Raw genomic sequence first — 19,112 nt, forward strand, 5'->3', positions numbered from 1 at the left:
CCGGGGGCTTCCTGGGATGGGGGCCGGGGGGGGACGTGTGAAGACCGAACAGCTGGCAGCCAGCTTTGGGTCAGGGCGGGCTGGCTGTGCCCAGGGGAGGACAGGAATGATCTCGGGGTGGCTGGGTGGGTCTTGCCGTGCCCCCACAGGCAGGACCTAAGGGCATCCGGGCAGCTGTAGGGAGCATGTGGCTGCCCTGGGGACCCTCCGGAGCATTCACAGGCATTCACGAGTGCCACCCCTGGCATCAGCACGCTGCCCTCGGCTTTGGCCTCCCGGGCCTCCCCCCCACCCCCAGCAACATCATCCTGAAAGGATGGGAGCCCCAGTTCCCCTCCACCAGCCCCCACCTTTTCCCTGTGCCTCCCATCCTGCTCCCCACTGTCTTTTTTCTTTTTTTTTTCACAGTTTAAAGCTTGAGAAAACAAAATGAAAAGAAAAAAATACTATCTGCTTTTCTTGCAAGTAAATCCACTTATTATATTTACATTTATTTATAGCTGTTGTTTTATTAAAAAAATTGCCACTTTTTTTTTTTTTAAGAAACCTTTTTTTGTCCTTTTTTTTGTCTCTGTGTGTGTGTGTTTTTGTTTACTGTGTCTGTTTGCTTTTTGCACTGTCACCATTAACCTCAGGGTCCCCAGGGCCAGGGGAGTGGGCCCCCTCTGGGGACTCTGCGGAGGGGTGACTCAGCATTGGCTCCCACCCTCCCTAGGGACAGGAGTCACTCTTAACCCCTACGGACTTGTAGGGGATGAGCAGATCCCCCTGGATCCTGGGGGCATGGAGCAGATCCCCATGGATCCTGGGGCAATGGAGTGGGTCGCAGTTGACCCCAGCACCCCAGGATCCTCCGTAATTGGCCCAAGGACACTGAAGCTGCTGCCAGGCGAAGTCCCATCCCCTGTCCCCCGAGGAGCCCATGCTGGGTTAAAGGTAAGTGGGAAACGAACTGTAAAATTAAAGAATAAAACCCCCGAAAATCCAAAGAGCTGCCTCCTTCTCCTCCTCCTCCCACTTGATTTATTGTCATTTGTTGTTTCTTGGTTCCCTTTTATTTTTTTTAAGTCTGTTTTTATTAAATGTTAAAATAATGGTACATGGGAAATCATGCATTTTCTTTTAAATTTATTTCTATTTTTTAAATCTCTTTCAGTTTTAAAGTTTTTCTTTTTTTTCCTTTTTTCTTTTTCTTTTTTTTTTAAAGAATTTTTTTTCACTGTTGTCTCTTTCCTCACATTTCCTTTTCATTTGTTTGTTTGTTTTTTGTTTGCTCGCTTGTTTGTCTGCTTATCTGCTTGTTCGTTGTTTTTTTTTTGTTTTTGTTTTTTTTTTGTCATTTTTGTTTTTGTTGCTTTTTGTGGATTTTTTTTTTTTTGCGCGTTGGGAAGGTCCCCACCCCCCCAAGGGGTGCTTCCACCTCCTCCTTCCCACTCCTCTTCTGCCCCCTGACCCCTTCCACCCTCCCCACCCCACAGCCCACCCCGTCTCCTCCTGCCTGCTCCTGCCCCATTTTCAGCTCCTGGTGACGGCTTCATACCGGGGTGGTCCGGCGGTTGGCTGTGTTGGTGTGGATAGAGTCCTTGTTCTCTTTCTGGATACAGTTGTGAACCTGGAGGAAACTGTTATCCCTGTCGGAGTTGTAGGTGGCGGTGGGGGTGGTGGTTGCCTTCAGCGGGTCCCTGGTCAAGGTGTACATCGAGATCTCTGTTGATGGGAGGGTGTTGAACCCTTTGATCCCAACAGGAGAGGCATCCCTGGAGTGTGAAGGCTCGGTGGAGCGGGAGCTGGAGCGGCTGCGTCTCTGATAGCGGTACCGGTAGCTGGGGATGCGGGTGATGGCGGAGGACTGGAGGTAGTCCGTGGCACGAGCGTTGGCACGCAGCTGTTTGTGCCGGTCTATGAACATGTGGACAGCCAGCACTCCCACCATCTCAGCTATAATGAAGGACAGGGCCCCGAAGTAGAAGGACCAGCCATAGGAGTAGCTGTTCTTCTTAGAGTCGCTCTTGGAGGGGTCTCCAGCATTGGCTGATATGTATACGATGATGCCAATTATATTACTCAGACCTGCCAGCCAGCCAGTGGGGGAGAGAGAGGGAGATGTCAGAAGGGTCACACATGGCAGTGGTGGGGGCTGTGGGGTTGAGCCCCTGTCCCTGGGAGGTGAGGACGGGACGGTCCCCAGCCACCCATCCCCTCCTGGTGGGAAGCTTTCCTTGGGAAACCCAGGCAAGACCCTCCTTGCGTGCCTGCCACATCCCTGGACTGCATTCCCAGCTGGTCCCTGAGATGCTGGGTGTAAGGAAACCCTCTCCCTCCAGCAGCTCCCAAGCAGCAGGAAAGCCCCTACCTGCAGGGTGCTGCTGCCTGCCCCTGCCAGGCAAGCAGGCAGGGTGGAGAGGCATCCTTGGGATGCTGCTTTCACCCCGAAAAAGGCTCATCAGGGCTGGGGAACACACACACTTCAGCCTAGGTAACCGTGCCCCTGCAGGATGCCCTGGCTGGGCAGTCCCCCTACCCTCCCGCCGCAAGCCCATCTCTGGGGTGTCAGGCCCTGTGCATTCCTTTACCTGCAGACACAAAGAAGATGCCGGCACTAAGGATGATGTTGTGTCGGGTTTTGTAGAACTCGCTGGCTGCAATGCAGAGTCCACCCATGAAAAGCAGAATCACACTCAGGATCGGGAAAATACTAGAGGCTCTAACAGCCCCTGTGGAGGAGCGAGGGAAAGGGGAAGAAAGAACAGTGCAAGTGTGAGAGCGAGGAAAAAGGGGCACAGAAACAGCGCCGGGGTGGGGGGACAGAGGGATGCGAGCACATTTTGTGGGTGGGGGCAAAGGGGAGAGACAGAGGGCAACATGCAGGCAGGGAGTAATTCAAGGAGGGATAAAGGCATTGGGGGACAAAAGGAGGGAGAGAGAAACAAAGTGTGTCAGAAAAAGAGAGTGGTCCGAAGAAACTCTCCTGTGCTTTGGCCGCTGCCGTGAAGCCAGTGGCCTGGTGTGGGCAGGCAGAGGGGGCTAGTGGCTGAGCTGGGAGCCTGCTTGTGCTGCCTGTCCCTCCTCGTGCTGTCTTTTCCTCTGCTTTTGGGGGGGACTATGGGCTGCATGGGGAGCCCTGGCACTCTGGCTTCTCCTCCTGCAGAGCGCTGCCTCTCAAGCCCACTCTTCAAAGAGCAGCAACCCAAATGCTTCCTGTGGAGCTGCTCAATCTGGAATCCTCCCAAAAGGGCATGAGCATCTCAAGGAGAGAGATTTTTTTTTTTTTTTTTAAGGGCTGGGAAGGAGCTCCTGGTGCTGTGCACTGCTCTGTGGCTGCAGTGAGGACTGAGAAGCGAGTCTCAGCCCTGCGTGCTGAAACACGGGGCTTATCCTAGTGATTAAATGCCTGGGCTCCTTCCAGAGGGCAGTGATGGGTTCGGATGTGCCAGCTCCCACACACGCACGCTCTCCATCGGTCGATACGCGAAGAGCTCAGCCAGCAGAGGGCAATGGCATAGATGCACGTATATACTCACACACACACAAATCATACCCCAGAGCTTCTGGGGGGACTCTCTCGTACTCAAGCAGTGAAAGGCCAGGACTGTGTATACACACACCCCCACACACGCACGCATGCACACACTGCTCGTGGGCTGTTCAGTGGGTACCAACAGTCTGCCTGAGTTTGTGTTGCCAATATTCATATTTTTTAACTAGGAAGGCCTTCCCTCCTCCATTCCCAAAAGAAAATAAGCTGCTAAAGTGTGAAATGAAGCCTTGCTTGGTAACAAAGGTATCAGACGGGCTGTGGTGCAATTCTGCTTGTGGAGCAAAGATCTGGAAGGGGGGATGAAAGCTAATCCCTCCTTGCCTGCAGGAATGAACTGAAACAATCGCAAGACTTTTTCTTAAGTGAGCAGAGACTGTGGTTCAAAGACCCTGTTGGCATCAGGATCCTACCAGGCACAAGCAGTCAGCTCTTTGAGGAGGGCTGTAGCCCACTGCCTACACATGGGGAGTGCAAAAGGCAGGGAGAAACCTCTCTTGCTTGCTTTCCAGTTCTGCTGGTCTGTGTTTCAGGGAACAGGATAGTGATAATAACCATCTTAATAGCTTCTGGAAAGCGAGGTAGAATTTGACAAATGTGAAGCTTAAATGGCAGTAAGCAGACTTCCACTGTTTAGGGGGTTTCTAGAGGGATGCTTGGTCAGTCCCGCAACCTGGCCCTGACCACATCAGTTTTATCTGGGTCTTAATTGTGAAATTCACATCTGTTGGGAGGACACAAAGTTGCTGGCTGACATGGGGAGCTGTGGGCATTATGTGATGTAGGAGGACAGCAGCCTTGCTCAGCTCCTGCTTTCTGCCCCTCAGGGGGACCATACCAGAGAGGGGCAGAATCTTATCCAGTCTTCCTGGGTCCAGAGCCTTTGGTTTATAGAGAAGGGGGCTCAGATGGTGTTTGGATGCTCCCTCGTATCATCCATCTACTCTTAACTCAAGTGTCTTCTAGCAAAAAAATTCAGGGATGCTTCTGCTTCTTCTCTGACAACAGGCACCTGATTTCAAAAAGACATGTGTGGATGGCTGGCAGAAATAAAGTTCAGCGCTTCTAGCCAGACCATGGGCACTGCCCCACAATCATCCTGGTCCCTTGAATGAGGAAATCGCCTGGGCTGATACTAATAAACAACTTCCTAGCCGTTCTTGCCAGTACTGCCAGGCATTGCCCATGCAGAGTGCCCAGGGACTCTGGTTTGGCAGAAGTCCTGGGAAGAAGCTGTTCAGTAGGGTCCCTGTCCAGTCAGGTCTAAGCCAGCAGAAATCCCACTTCCCTCCAGAGTCACCCAAGCAGTCCTTTATTGATTTGCCAAATCCCTCTTTGAACCTGCTTCTTTCTTAAAAAGGGCTCTACCCTGGGGATACTGTCAGGTCCTGACACTGGGCCAATTTTTGTCTTCAGATCTTGTTCCCTCTGAGGGAACAGACCCTTGAGACTTCTCAAGATGTTCTCCCCCTCCCCCCAACTCTTCTTTCTGAAGTGTTGCTGATGCTGCAAGCAGAGTCCTTGCTCCCAAAGCACTCTGCAAGAGCTGGTTTGCCCTCAGAGGCAGCCTGCACAGTCACTGTGCCAAACCGGATCAAACCCCAGTCTTCAGCTCTGCTGTTCAGGGGCCATGCAGCGATTAAGAGACCAGCGCTGCAGAAAGGCATCTGAAGGAAGCAGTCTCCCTGGGTTATTTACAGTGGATGAAGAACTGTTTGAGAAACAAAGAGGAAGCAGCATAAGATCTGCCTCTTTTGACATACAAATGAGCTTCACAGAGACTAAATTATCTCTCTACCGCAGGGCTGGGTCTCCACATCTGGCTTGGAGCACACCAGGGTGACAAGGACCCTTATGCTGAAAGGGTCCCAGCCTTTGGAGACCTTGGACACTTAACCTTGGGAGGTCAAAATGTCAGATTTCTGAAGGGAGAAGATCTCTTCTTGTGATGTCAAAAGGCATTGGGCTTGTGGAGGGAGGGTAGGGTAGCAAGGTAGGGACCTAAGAGGAGGAGTGAACCCTGTTCAGCTGTGCTAAAGGAAGAGCAAGTCCTTGTTCTGGGGCAGGTGAAAATGCTGACTTGTGATGACACGATGTGGATCTGCCCCACTGGCCAGGCTGCCTTCCCTGTTCCCATGCACAAAGTAGTGAGAGCTTCATCTGCACATCACAGGCTGGGCTTGGAGCTCAGGTTAGGTTTCCTTACAGAGGCGCCACGTGCCTGGCATACAGCACCTGTCCTCAGGGCCCTGAGTGAGCACCAGGTCTTTTCTTCAAAGGGCTCTGGCTGTCCTTATTCCTGCTTACCATTCCCATCACTAAAATCACTAAAACCAGCAAAGATCCGATTTACAGCCTCTAGTGGTGTTTGGGGAAAGGTGAAGACAGAAATAGGTGTTCTTCAGACACAGTCCAGCTGATTTCTTAAATCTGATGCAACTGGAATATCAGGTAAGGAAATCATATCATCACAGAATAGTTTGCGTTGGAAGGGACCTTAAATATCATCTAGTTCCAACCCTCCTGCCATGGGCAGATATACCTTCCACTTGGATGAGGTTGCTCAAAGCCACATCCAACCTGGCCTTCCTCTGCTTTAGGAGGACACACACACACATTCACACTGCCCCAGCTAGCCCAGTCCTGACCTGAAGCTCACTCAGCAGTTCTGCAATGGATTTGAATTAAGACTCTGGATTTATATTGTAATTAATTGGTGTTATTAAAAAATATACTATACTATTGGTTGTTACTATGAGTTTGAAACTTGCACTGTCTTATGGGCATTGCCCCAGGGAGGTGTGAGCAGAGCTGGTTTTGGGTGGTGGCAAGGCTCTGGGGTCACCTCCTCTGGCTTGGTGAGCCTCACAAATCCCAGTGTCGCCACCACCCTACCTTCAGAAAGCAAAAGGCACCCGATGCTAACATCTACAAGCCATTGCAAGGAGAAGAGCCTGCAGACTTACGGAGGAAATATTCTGCTGTATCGGCTTCATAATCTGCATCCTCAGGGAAGTGATCGATTTGCTTACACAGACCTTTAAAATTCCCTAGGGAACAAGAGAAAAAAAGAACAAATGAGAACACCAAAACCTGCCTCACAAGAACAGCTGCCTTCTGCGTCGCCCTTTGTGCCTGCTCTGCCTTCCTCCCAGGCAGCACACCCGCTCATGTATGGATGCCCATTAAATGCCCAGGTACCCTCCTGGCACACTCATACACCAAATACCCTCTTAATTGCACAGGAACATGTGATTTGCTGTCTAGATCAAGCCTGGTGCCCTCCTAGCCCCATGCCCCTCGCTTCAAACGGTGGGGAGCACCAGAGGCTTTGGCTAGCAGGTGTGACTCCTGCCACCAACAGACAGGAGAGCACTGCCCACCTCTGAGGGAGGTGGGATGGGAAGACAAGCCAGAGTCTGGGTCAGGCTGTGAAGCATGAGGCTCGGGGGCCTTTCCCTCAGCATCAATCGGCATAACTGTGGGTGTTCGTGTTTCAGCTGGTGTGGTCCTGGTGGATCCCAGCAGTGCTGTGTACGGCGGGGTGATCAGGTTTGGGTGGAAAAGCGTGTGTTTCTCTCAGCTGTGAATTTGCTGCCTATTCATTTCACAGACAGGATACATGCTATTGTTCTGCTCCCATAGGAGAAGAACAAAAGCTCTTAATCTACTTCCTCTGTATGACTGCTTGTTTTTGCATACCTTCGTCAGGCCTCCTCTTGTGTCCATTTGAAGACTAAGGCTACAAGAAGCTTGGTGCAAGTGTGTGTATGCAGCAAAACACCCTTTGCAATGGGGGAGTAAAATCTTCCACCACAAGTGAGGGAAGCTGGGCTGCTCACCCTCAGTTTCGTCAGGCTGGTTTATGTACAGGGCCTTCTGCTGGCTTTATTCATGGGCCACCCTTTTTCACACACTCCATGACAGCAAAGCTACCCCAGCAGGAAGCCAGTGACATCTTCCCAGTCTTTTGCCATCTGGGATGTCTACCAGGCTCTTATTTTCATCATTCATGTCTCTCCCCTCTTGAAATCAGGAATACCACTCCAGGTAATCCTTAAGCCACATCATCACGACCACTAGTTGATTAGTATCTCAAAGGATCAGGTTGTTCATGCTTGAACAGATGTGATCATGCAGAAGGCAATTTCATTATACCTTCTGGGGCTCCCCCAAAGTTTTTATCCTGCCTTCCCTTATATTTCCCTCTGGACTTTTGCACAGAACTGATGGGCATGATCTGTCCAGAAAGGAGGAATGCAGTGCCCACATGAGGTGTATGGATAGGCATGGTGATCCCATGGGCCCCCTCCCCAGAGGTCAGCCACCAAAGTGGGTCAGGCTGACTGATCCGTCAGCAGAAGAGTTTGGAGCCTGAGTCTGGAGAGTGACAAATGCTGTGGCAACCTGGGAAGGCCCTGAGCCCAGCCACTGGACCAGGTGGATGTGCAGGGTGATGGGACAGTGAAGCCACCACACTTGTGGTTGTTGCTTCTGGGAAGGGTTGCTCGTGAGGAACCCAGAGCTCTTCCAGGCCAACCCTACCCAGGTTGAGACCTGCAGGTATCATATCAGGTCCCTGAGTCATGTCTTGAAAAGTTTATTCCAGATAAATTCCAGTGATCTTTCAGGGATTTGGGAATGGCTGAGAGAAGGACCAAGCTCAAAGGATTTTCTTCTTGAGACCAAGTCTTCCTGGAGCAAGGTCTGGGATGCTTTGGGAGGCAGTGCTGAGCAAATAGCTGTAGAAGGCAGGTGGGTCAGCCCCCAAGCTCAGCTCCTTCTGCATCCAGTCAGCTTGTGTCTGATGCTTCTGAGATACCTATTGCCTTTAACTACTAGTTCAATGAGCTTCCATGAAGAGGCTAGAAACAGTAGAGAGGAGTGTGTGTGCATGTAAGAGGTAAGTAGTAGCAGAAGAAGGTAGGAACAAAGCCTCTCCTTGTACCTCTGAAGTATATTTCCACACTGAAACTGTGGGTTATGAAAATAGTTTATTAACCACCCATCCCCAATCCAGTTGCCTCATTCAAGAAGTGCCTGCATCTCAGCCATGGCTATTCTGAAAGAAAAGCTTCAGAGCCGAGAAAATTCCCTTGCACACTCCCACCCTGCAACGCGCCCGTTTAAATACGGCATGAAGGGGGCCCTATCCCTTGCTTGCCCCTGACTGCCTGGGGCCACCTGCCAGCGACAGACGAGCAGCTCGTCACCCTGGTCCTTTGGCTGCGGTCACTGCTCTACAGTGCACGTGAAGACTGCCACTCTCCGAGGCACTGGGGAAGTCTCCAGCCTAAGATCTCAGCTCCTTGCCCAGCAGATCCTGAACGTTGAATGCCTCCTGCCCATACATGCTGGGAGGGCAGGTAGAGACTGCATGCACCTCCCAGGTGAGGCTTCCAGCGCACAGCCAGAGCCCCCCAGTTGGAATCAGCCAGAGAGGGAAGAGGCACTGCACCTGGAAACCCCCTCACTCTGTGCCATCCTTTCCCTGCTCCCCTGCTCCATTTCTTGCTGTATTTGAGCCTGATTAATTCCTATGTAAAGAATCGAGCTGCTTGGGAAAGATGCTGCATCTTGTGCAGTCTTTTATATGGACTTGTGAGAAGCTCATCTGCTCCTGATGCTGAGTGTCCAAAAAGCCTTGCTGATCTAGCTCAGCAAGGTGCTTGGCCACTGGGACGTCCAGCCTTGGCTTGCTTAAAATGCCATGGCATTGAGGAGCTGCCCTTCACCACAGCCTGATATGCTGCACCAGGCTGATCCCCCTCCCTGGCTCAACCCTGCCAAGGTTCATGAGGGCAGGGTGGGCAGCGTGGGTCCCACTTTAGTCCCTGCTTTGTCTGTGCTCAGCACAGAGCACCGTGACTCTGGATGCTGACTATTTGCCTGTGCTACCACACCCTCTCATCCAATGCCTCCTAGCTCCTCTGGGGAATGGATGGGGAAAGGATGCAGAATTTAGGTCATTAATGTGCTAACTGGGAATAGAAGAGAACAAGATTCAGTTTTTGCTCTGCCACAGGCATGCTGTTAAAACCGCTTTTTCCCTCTGCCTTAGAGTCCCACCCTGTGAAATGGGGGTGACCGTACTGCTCTGCCTTGTGCCGAGCGGGGATGCGTTAAAGAGGGCATGGTGTGGGTGTGCTGGTGCCTGCAGCTGTGCAAGCACATGGAGTAGGTGGGTGATGGATGGTGGCAGTTCAGAAACCTTCTTGGTGTAGGGAAGGCCTCGATATCGCTTCTTGCGCCAAGGTCACTCGGCAATTCTCTGACAGACATCTGTGGCCTGCTGAGATGGTGCAGCAGCCTCCCTGGCACCTGTGTTGGTGGAAGCGCTGTGGCCACACACGGGGAGGGGGATGGAGCAGCTCAGCAGTGCTGCCGAGATCTGACATAACAGCCTTTTCCCGTGCTGCACACGCAGTTTGCAGAGCCAGGGAGGGAAAAGCCATGTTCCACCCTATAGTTAATATTCCTGAATGCCTGAGCAAAAGCAAATCATTATTTGGGAAGGCGAGTAGGGCTCTGAGAGCCCCTCAAGGGAGTGAGAGCAATGTCTCCTCTGCATTTGTGTCCCTTTGCCCTTCCCATTCTTTCCAACTTGAACTATTTCATGCTGCAAACCCTGGAACAGGCTGGTGTTGAGCACTCTGGCTTCTCCTGCATGTCTCTCTGAGAACCTTCAGCCACGCGCTTCCACCTCCTCCCTGCAGCTCTCCCAGCACAGTTTGGACTTTCCTCTCATCCTCTTTCTCATGCTCACCCACCAGATCTTCCTCCTGTTTCTCAGTCTCTCTCATTCATTGCAGCCACCTCCCTCTCCCTGGCATATCAGTGTGGGCATCCTTCGAGCAGCCTGCTTTGGGATGTGCAGGCTGCAGAGGAGGCAGGGAGGAGCTTGGATTTTTTTCAGGACAGAAAGTCTGGGGATGCCCAGGTCCATGGAAAATCACAGAACATCCCCCAAGTGCCCTGGGTATTACTGGGAGTCCTTAGACAAGATCCTCACTCTTTGCTTGTTGCTTGCCCAAGCTTTGGAAAATGCAGTCTGGAGGAGCTAGGACTGGTGCAACAGGCATCCCCTCAGTGCATGGACCAGGACAGAAGTTGCCCAGCTGGGGCAATAAGAGCAGAGACAAGCTGCCATGCTGCCAAGAGGGACTGAACGTCTAAGATGCATGAAAATCAGCCCTTCTCCAATGCAGCCAGGTCATCGTTTGGGTACAGGCTGTCTATCCAGGACAGCTGGCAGCCGTCAGCTCTGCTGCAGCGAGAGTCAGACTGAGTTACCCCCGATGAGAACCTGGCTTGGTATTGCTGGTAATACAGTTTATTTTTGTGCTGCTTTGTGCAGTCCTGTCTCTTTCAGAGGTCTCGCTTGCCTGCAGAGTGCAATCCATCACAAAATAGTAAGTTCCAAAGAATGAAAAGCTACTCCCTTCCTGCGGGGTAAGAACACTTTTAAATGGCCAGGACTGTACATCTGAAAACTGGGAGCCAGAGGCAGAGGAAAAGACATCCAAAAGGAGAGAAGCAGACAAAGAGGGATGAGAACAGAAAGACCTGTTTTCCCAGAATGATTTGTGATATTTCCATTTATGGAAAAAAGCAATCCACTGAAAGCTTTCTTTCAGTCTCACTCTCTAATTTAGCAGAGGTTTTGGCATGATGGCTTCTAGAGAAATAAATAAAGGGGGCTGGATATAGCTGTTGTCTCTGAAAGCTCGGAAAGATGGCTTGGTGTTGGCCAAGAATTCAGTACCTCTTTCTCCCACACACTCCCTGTATCATTTTAGGCAAGTCACTTAACCCTCCTTTTCTTTCACACAAAATGAGAATAATGGTATTTCCCTGCCTCAGGGCTATAGCCTGAGGATATTTATATTAAAAATATGGAAGTGATCAGACACTGGATCATTTGGGCCAGATAATTCTCCCCACCTTCCAGTTCAAACATGATGTGCTCATCTTTGATGTGACCTTCTCTCAGATAAATGTGAAGGCTGCATGCATGTGAAAGCTCTCTCAAATTCACACTTGTGATTCTTGCCTTAGAAGTAATCTTCGTTGCAGATTAGACTAATATTTACTATCTAGCCGCAAAAGAAATGTGAGAAATGGCGCATGAAGGGCAGGCAGTCAGACACAAACATTCCTTTCTGGTCCAGGACCCTGCTCCTGAGCATAGCCCATGTGGTACCAGGTGGTGAAGTGGGGCTCAGAGCCAGCCTCTGGGCTTGGAAGACAAATTCCACAGCTACATGGCAAACTGTTGGCATGTCTTTGTTACATGTATTGGCAAAGGGCTTCCAAACCAGGAAAGGAGGTCTGCTGTCCCTGTCAAAGAATGACACAAGTGGCACTGAGTTATTAATGCCCAACCTGACATGACTTCACGAGGTTTCATGAAGCGTCAAGGGAAGCACAGGAAAAGCCCTTTGAAGGCATTTTGAGTGCTCTCCACCCTTCCAAGAATGAAGCACTTGAGAGTACTCACTGTTTTGGGGGATGTGGAGCTGATGAAGAGCACAGCAGCAGGGAGCACAGACAGGGCTCATGGGCATCTGCTTTTACCCACCTGGTTGACATGCCCAGAAGAAAGGCTGGCTTTTCAAAAGTGTTCATTATCCCTTTTGGGGAATCTCTCCATAGATAAGCACCTTACAAAAATGAGACCATCTTTTTATGTGCCTCAGTGCATTTAAAGGCCTTGGCTACAGGGTGTAGGGCTATACCAGCAAACAGAGCCACTGTGCTGCCAGGGATGGTCATTCTGGGGTTTGAGCAGGTGCTGCTCTGACAGCTCTGACCCTGCACAGCAGCTGGGGATGCTGTGCTGGTGGCAATACCTTTTGACTCAGGCAGTTAGTTTTAAGACCAAAGAGTTCGCAGCTCTCCTTAGGGGCAGAGGAACAAGGTAAAGCTCAGTGGGGCAGCAAATGAGGTCTGCAGGGATGAGCCTGGGACGATAGCAGAGATCTCATGTGAACAAAGGACCATCAGAAATCTTGCCACCTTCCTGTCTAAGTGCAGTGCACCTGCTTTGATGCGGTCTTCCCCAACACAAACATGCAGCAGTGCATATGTTAAAAAACCCAAACAAAACCCTAGCAACATAACCAGTATGTTGCATACATAATTCTCTCCCTGGGGAGAGGATAAAAGAACAAACCACATGTGACTGTTATCAAGCCCCATCACTTAGTGTGCCACTGGAAATCATTCAGATATTGTGATGAAGAAGCCTGTAAAAGAACTGATGGAAAACAAAAATTAATCTTATGGTTATGAAAGAATATCCCTGCTGCCTGCAAGGTAGAACCATTATACCAGCTCTCCTCACCTTATTATTAATAATCATGTTTATTACAGCTGTTGCCAAGCATCAGATGATAAAGGGAGTTTACTGCAGTAAATATGGTACAAACACTGCCTTATAGACCATTGCTGCCTTGACGGGCATGAAGGAAGGGGTATATCACAGCGCATTAGCAATGACCAAGGCTACATCAGTAAAACGGCCTGATAATACCAATCCTGGGGAGATGAGTTTAGTCAGGAAATAGTTAATAAATAGAAAAAGAAATACAGACATAGATGGGCAGGGGAGAAAAAAGTGGACAAAGCCAGTATGGGGTAGCACTGAGGAGAAGATGACAAGGTGGAAGGAAAGAGGTGTTGTGAATGGCCATCGAGCACTGGGGAGAAAAGTCCCATCCAAGCCAATACAAAGCTCCTGTTCTGCCTTTTTCAGCACTTACTCCTCGCTTGCTCTCTGTAGCCCTCCCTGAGAGACACTGGCAAAGGAGAGGGGGCTAATGACAGAAGACACCACGTGTGCCACTGGAGGCGGCTCGGATACCCTCCATAGAGCCTTTACAGCGTGGGAGTGCAGAAAAGCCCCATCACATCCCAACGTCACCCGCATGGTGCCCCAGCAGCGCTCTGCCTGCCTGGCGCTGCAGCTGAAGCTGCAACGGGGATTGCACTGCATTACGGCCGGACCCTGCGCCTGCTCTCAGCCTTGAATTGTTTTGCATTTTTCCTTGGAGGCGGCAGCCTCCTCGCCTTCCCACCTCACTCTGTAACACTGCTGCATGCTGCTAAGTAGCTGATAGATTCTGCCTTAGAGCTGGCTATAGCTATTCCTTGTACGTGGGTGGAGATGCAGTGGTAGCAAAACCTATTATTAAGATTATATGAAGATTTCCATTTATAAACACCCTCTTTTTACAGGGTTGTAACTTTCAAAAATATCCTCACTGTGGTTTGAAATTTCCCATGCTTTGTCACCGGCAGAGAGTGAGATTGGCTGGGAAAACTGGGCAAAGGCTCTGGAACACATTTTGGTGCAAACACAAATCCAGCATGCTTGAGCTTTACAAGCTGAAACATTGCGGGTGGCTGGTTTTCAGGGACTGCTAGACAATTGTCCAAGTTACAAATGAAAAACCTCAACACAGCAATGATAAAAATAATTCAAAAAATAATTTTTGCATGCATCCAGTACAAACATCTCCCCCAGTAAACAATGGCCTCTATTTTCTAGACTTCGCCAGAATCAAACCTGAGCTGAATTTCTTCTGAAAATAGTGCTAAACACAAAAATGTATTAGGCTCATCTAGATCACCTAAAGCTGTGGATAACTTTGCTCCTCTTAATATTGTATTTCTCACATTTCCCTGCTGTGCTGGCATTCTGAAATAGAAAACAGCTTTATATAAACTTATATAACAAATGCATGTTATGATTTCATATCTATGTCAATGAAATAATTTGTTTTTTCTAACTGATGTTTTCCTGTGTGATTCAGTGAATGTGTAAAGCATTGACAGTATCTCTGATTCCTCAGCAAAGAGGTTAGAAACGATTTCTACAGCTGTTAGAGTGACTAGTGTCGCTGTAGGTAGGAAAAACATAGGAACTTTCTGGCATACGAGCCCTGTTGCAGAGCTTGCAAAGTATATCAGCTGAGTTGGTAAAAGCTATTGCTTTCACCTTGCAAGAAGAGGCAGAACTGGTCTTTAAATGAGCTTGAAAATAGTTTGAAAATGAGCTTGAAAAGAGTTTGAAAATAGTTGTGCTCATATGCTGTAACATGATGCTGGGTTTTAAACTCGTGGAGTGCAACTTAAGGGATGGAGCTGCTGGAGTGAAGGATGGAAAAGCAAAGGCAGAAGTTGATCGGGACATTGAGAGAAGTCCAAGCACAACAGAAAGGGCAAGTGAAATAAATCAAGAGATTACAAGGATTAAAGTAAAACAAACCAAAACTGGCAATTTGTACCAAGAACATTTGTGTATGTGTGTAATGAGTCAAATGTGACACTACAACTGTGAGCCGAGTGACAGGAAGGGTGATGCAATTATCTGCAGTGAGAGAGAAATGATGTGCATAAGGTGTGGGAGGAGAGGAGATGTTCCATAGCTACCACAGGCAATCCCAATCCACGGCTGCACATCCAGATGTCACAGGAAGGGAGATACTAATGTAAGCCTGGAGGGAAAGGGGTGGATGGGATGAAGGGAGTATTTAAGAGCTGTTGCTTCTCTTTTTCCCCCCCTTCTATCACAGCAACAATATTGTTTTGCATATAGGGTTACAACATTAAACTCTTAGAACTAAATCAGAGCATCCTAGCCATATGGGGGCGTAAGGGCTGAACCATCTCCAACTTGAACTCAAAGACCTAGAGCTCAGATGGATTAGTCTCTCCCCAGAAGTATGTAGAGAAAATCCATGCGCCAGAAAATTTATAATTCATCTCATCCTATCGGGTTACATTTTTCTCCTCAGATATAACTGTGCTGCTGATCCGTGAGCATGTATCAGAGGACAGAGACAGGCTCACCTTGTACAGTAGGTCGTGTTTTGGGTCAGAGACTGTAACTCTAGGGGTGACTGGAAGTTATTGTGCACAGTATTTACTAGGCATGGCTTTACCAGGCAAAAAAAGAAGGAAAACCATCCCTCCTTACACCACGAAAAGTGATGTGCACAGCCTGGGACACAGCCACGAGGCGTACAGTGCCTTGGTTCAGATGCCGGCTGAGCCCCTGCCCCAGTAGGAACCTGGGTTTAGCTATTCCCAGACTCCAGATCTTGAACCTTGCAATTGTAATGCTGCATTCACAAGGCTTTTTGAATGCAATTTCCTTTGTCGTTTTTAAAATATGGAGGAGAAAAGGCAACTCAAATCTTTCATCTGCAACTCCACGCTGCATATGTCTCTGACATACCCAGCCAGATCTATAGGGACACACTGTCCTCAGTTAGACTGGAGTAAATCTAGTGTGACTCTGAGCTGCTCCTTCAGCAGATACGGTCACAACCAAGAGGGGAAATAGGCTCACAGCTGGGAATTAGTTTATGAAGTATGGGTTGTGCTTTAGGGTCCTTCAGGATGCAAAGCGCTATATAAAAAATATTATTAGTTATTAATGATAAAAATACATGAGAACCCCAGGGAAATAATCCATAGAGTGGAGCAAATAAACAACAGAGGCAGCTTTCACTCCATCCTCCCTCTTCTGTGCCACTTAAACCCTCCTTCCCTTCCCCTCCACAGCTCAGACACTTGGAGGAAGGGAGAGACCCCCATCACGTGTTTAGCAATTTGGCAGTCTCAGCAAGTCTCCTGTGTTCTCCCACACAACATCGTCAGCCTGCAGTAGGAATTGTCAAATCTGTAATGTAATTGACAGTCAGCAGTAGAAATTTTGGAGAATAGCGGGGCGTGGGAATTCCTCAGCTTGCTTCCCATGGGAAAACTGCAGCCCTGCCCTGGTGGTTCTCAGGACCTTTCACCTCATTGCTCTCCCTGCCCCTGGGAAAAGGACTGGGCAGGTAGGCTCTGTCTGATTCCTTTAATGACCTCTGGGTAAGAATTCGGGGTCTGGCCACGGTTGCCCGGTTGCCTGAGTTGGGGTGAGCAGCTCCACTGGCGATGCACAACCTGTTTTGGCTATTCCAGCCCAGCAGGTGAGTGTGAAGTTTATTTTAGGCGAGGAAATAGAACAAGGGAAGGGCTGGGTTTTCTCTAGCACTTTTTATACCCCAGGGAACCCAAAGCCCTTCATGCAACACTGAGAAAGATCCCCCAGCGCAGTGGCTCTGCAGAGGAGCATGGCAGCCATTACGTGCTCACTGAGCTCACACACGCTTGCCCTCGGAGAGTGGAGGCGGATTTACCCAGGCAGGGAATATTGGTTATCCCTTACTCTGTTCAGAAAGCATGCTGGAATTTTTGCTGTCCCTTCAGGCAGCCCACCAGAGATGGCCAGGAGGGAACTCTGCATAGGATTTCCTTGGCAGAAAGCCCTGCTGACTGCAGTGCTTTGGGTTGAGCTGCAATGTGCAGGGCCATGCACTCGTGGAGCTTTTCTGCCCTGTGCCCTTTATGCCCTGAAATGCACCACTTCAAATCAGAAACTGAAACCCTCGAGGAAGGGGTCAGGACTTTCTAATTTTGCAATTTCCTCTAGCAGTCGCTACATCTTGGCCTGCAGCACTGGTGTTTCAGGAGAAGCCAACCCAGAGAAGCTCCCCAGCCGGACCAGGGCTGCCCAGCACTGTGCTCTGGGGGCAGCCCGGGATGAGGGGAATGTGAGTGTGCCGAACCTCTTCAGGATGCTCACCTCCCGTAAATCCACTCCTGACCTGGGCCTCACTCACAAAACGATCCAAAGCCTCCCAAATACTCCTCAACTAATAAAGAATATGAAACTGGGGGGAAGACAGGGCAGGAGGAGTGGATGGCTGATCTGATGTACAGTAAACCCCTTCTTGAAGACAGCTGGGGAGGAAGCCACTGGTGTCCCCAGCTATCCCAGAAAGGGGAGCTCCCTGCCTTGGCCATGTCCCCAGGGTGGGGACAGCCTCCATTGCAGCCCCTTCCCAATCAGCCTGAACACTGAATCCAAATACGGCTTAATATTGTTTCATGCATTTCCCAGCTATGCTAAGATTCAGGATTTGAAGATTTGCATGGGTTGCATGTATGGGTCCCAAAGAATTTTATGCTCCTGATTCCCTGGGATTATTTTGGTGCAATTGCTGGCAGGGCAAGTATCTGGAGTAACAACTGGCCTGGTCTGTGAAAGCTGTAGGAAAGCAGTGCTCTCTGTGCTAAAAGGGCCAGGACACAGAGCTTCCTATCTTACACACGAAAGAAAAATTACGCTTACTTTTTACTTGGGTTGCTGGAGTTCAGAAAGTGTTGGTAAACACAGTCTATACCCCACCAGGCTGAACAGGGTAGCTGGCCCGTGTGAGTATGATCAAATTGCTTTAGCACAGCTATGCTGTGGCTCTCAATGTCTCCAGATGAGCTGCTGCTGTTCCAACTTGCTGCTTTACTCATAATCCACATCAAACATTGGGTGTTAAAGTAGATATTGCATGGATTTGATTTTAGGTTCCTTTTTATGCAGCTGAGCAAAAAACAAATGTCAAGCCTTGCGAGTGGTGTTAGCTTTTAGAGGCTGCTATTAGAACATTAATAATTTTATTATTGTTATTTCCTCTGGGTTGCTGTTACCCCAGTGATTTACAAGGAAACATAGTGACTTGGCCCTCTCCTGAAGTGATTACAACAAAAGTTAGACTTAAGCACAGCACTGGGCTTGTTTAACAAGCAAACAGTGCCAGCAGGGTGTTTGGAAGAGGGAGGTTTATGGCAGCACAGGATCATGAGACATTTATGGTTGTGTGTGTGTGTGTGTGTGTATCCTGTTAGTTTATGCTGGCTTTTAAAAGAAAACCATGGAGGGGAGAAGTGTGCTAGATTTAAGGGTGATGCGTGCCAGAAAGATGAGAGGAGGTCAGTGAGGGAAGGATGATTTGGAAAGGGGAGGCTGAAGGGGAGGCTGAAAAGGAGGAGTGTGAAACTACCTGTGGAGCAGCCAGAGAAGACGTACAGGGGAGCAGGTACTGTTGCTCAGTCATAATAACCCTTCTGAAGCTTGACTGCAAGCCGCACTACTGCACCAATATTTTTTCATCCATTGAGCACGCTAATTTATTACGGAAGAGTCTGTAGGTGTGAGCTATGTGCTAGGGCTGATCTCTGAAGCGTTTTCAGCTGCTCTCTACACATAACATCACTCTTGCGTCCTGGGGAGGAGGCTATTCATAATGGGATAAAATTTACTCGCAATACTAGACTAAGGAATATTATTTCTAATGTGATCTGGTCCAGTTACACTCAGTTAGAAACCTGAAAGGCTGTTTCAAGGTTTTGGATCAAGTCCAAGCCAGGTACCAAGCCACCTTCTGTGGCCAGGATTGTACTACCTAGAGACATGCCCATCAGAGCTTCTTACACCAAACCGTACCTCCCCACCTACCCCCCACACAGAGTAACATAGGTCTCAGAACTGAAACTCTTAAGTCTGTAAAAAAAGAACTTGTCTCTGAAAGACTGCCAAGGCCCAAACTCCTTCCATATTTGCCCACTTTTCCCTGGAAAAAAATCACCAGTTCTGCACTGGAATTGCTGGTCTGACATTCCAGCCCCTTCCTCAGTTTCTAATTTACTGCTATAGCTATAGTTATAGTCTGTGAAGCAACAA

At 49.3% G+C, this 19,112-nt stretch overlaps 1 protein-coding gene across 2 annotated transcripts in view; it reads right to left on the bottom strand.

The window, feature by feature from the left end:
* Window positions 1–503: 503 nt before the first annotated feature.
* The window catches only part of CACNG2 (calcium voltage-gated channel auxiliary subunit gamma 2), a 53,290-nt gene continuing 34,681 nt past the window's right edge, over window positions 504–19,112 (bottom strand). The window contains exons 2-4 of one of the 2 annotated variants that reach the window (XM_005446709.3): window positions 6,502–6,585; window positions 2,574–2,714; window positions 504–2,070 (exon numbers count right to left, since the gene is read on the bottom strand). In XM_005446709.3, the coding sequence (XP_005446766.1) occupies window positions 1,535–2,070; window positions 2,574–2,714; window positions 6,502–6,585 (761 nt within the window). In that variant the 3' untranslated portion in view covers window positions 504–1,534. The remainder of the gene's footprint in view (window positions 2,071–2,573; window positions 2,715–6,501; window positions 6,586–19,112) is intronic. The other variant, XM_005446710.3, reaches the window with a different exon arrangement.

Source organism: Falco cherrug, chromosome 5 (assembly GCF_023634085.1).
Source record: "Falco cherrug isolate bFalChe1 chromosome 5, bFalChe1.pri, whole genome shotgun sequence".
Taxonomy (NCBI): Eukaryota; Metazoa; Chordata; class Aves; order Falconiformes; family Falconidae; genus Falco; species Falco cherrug.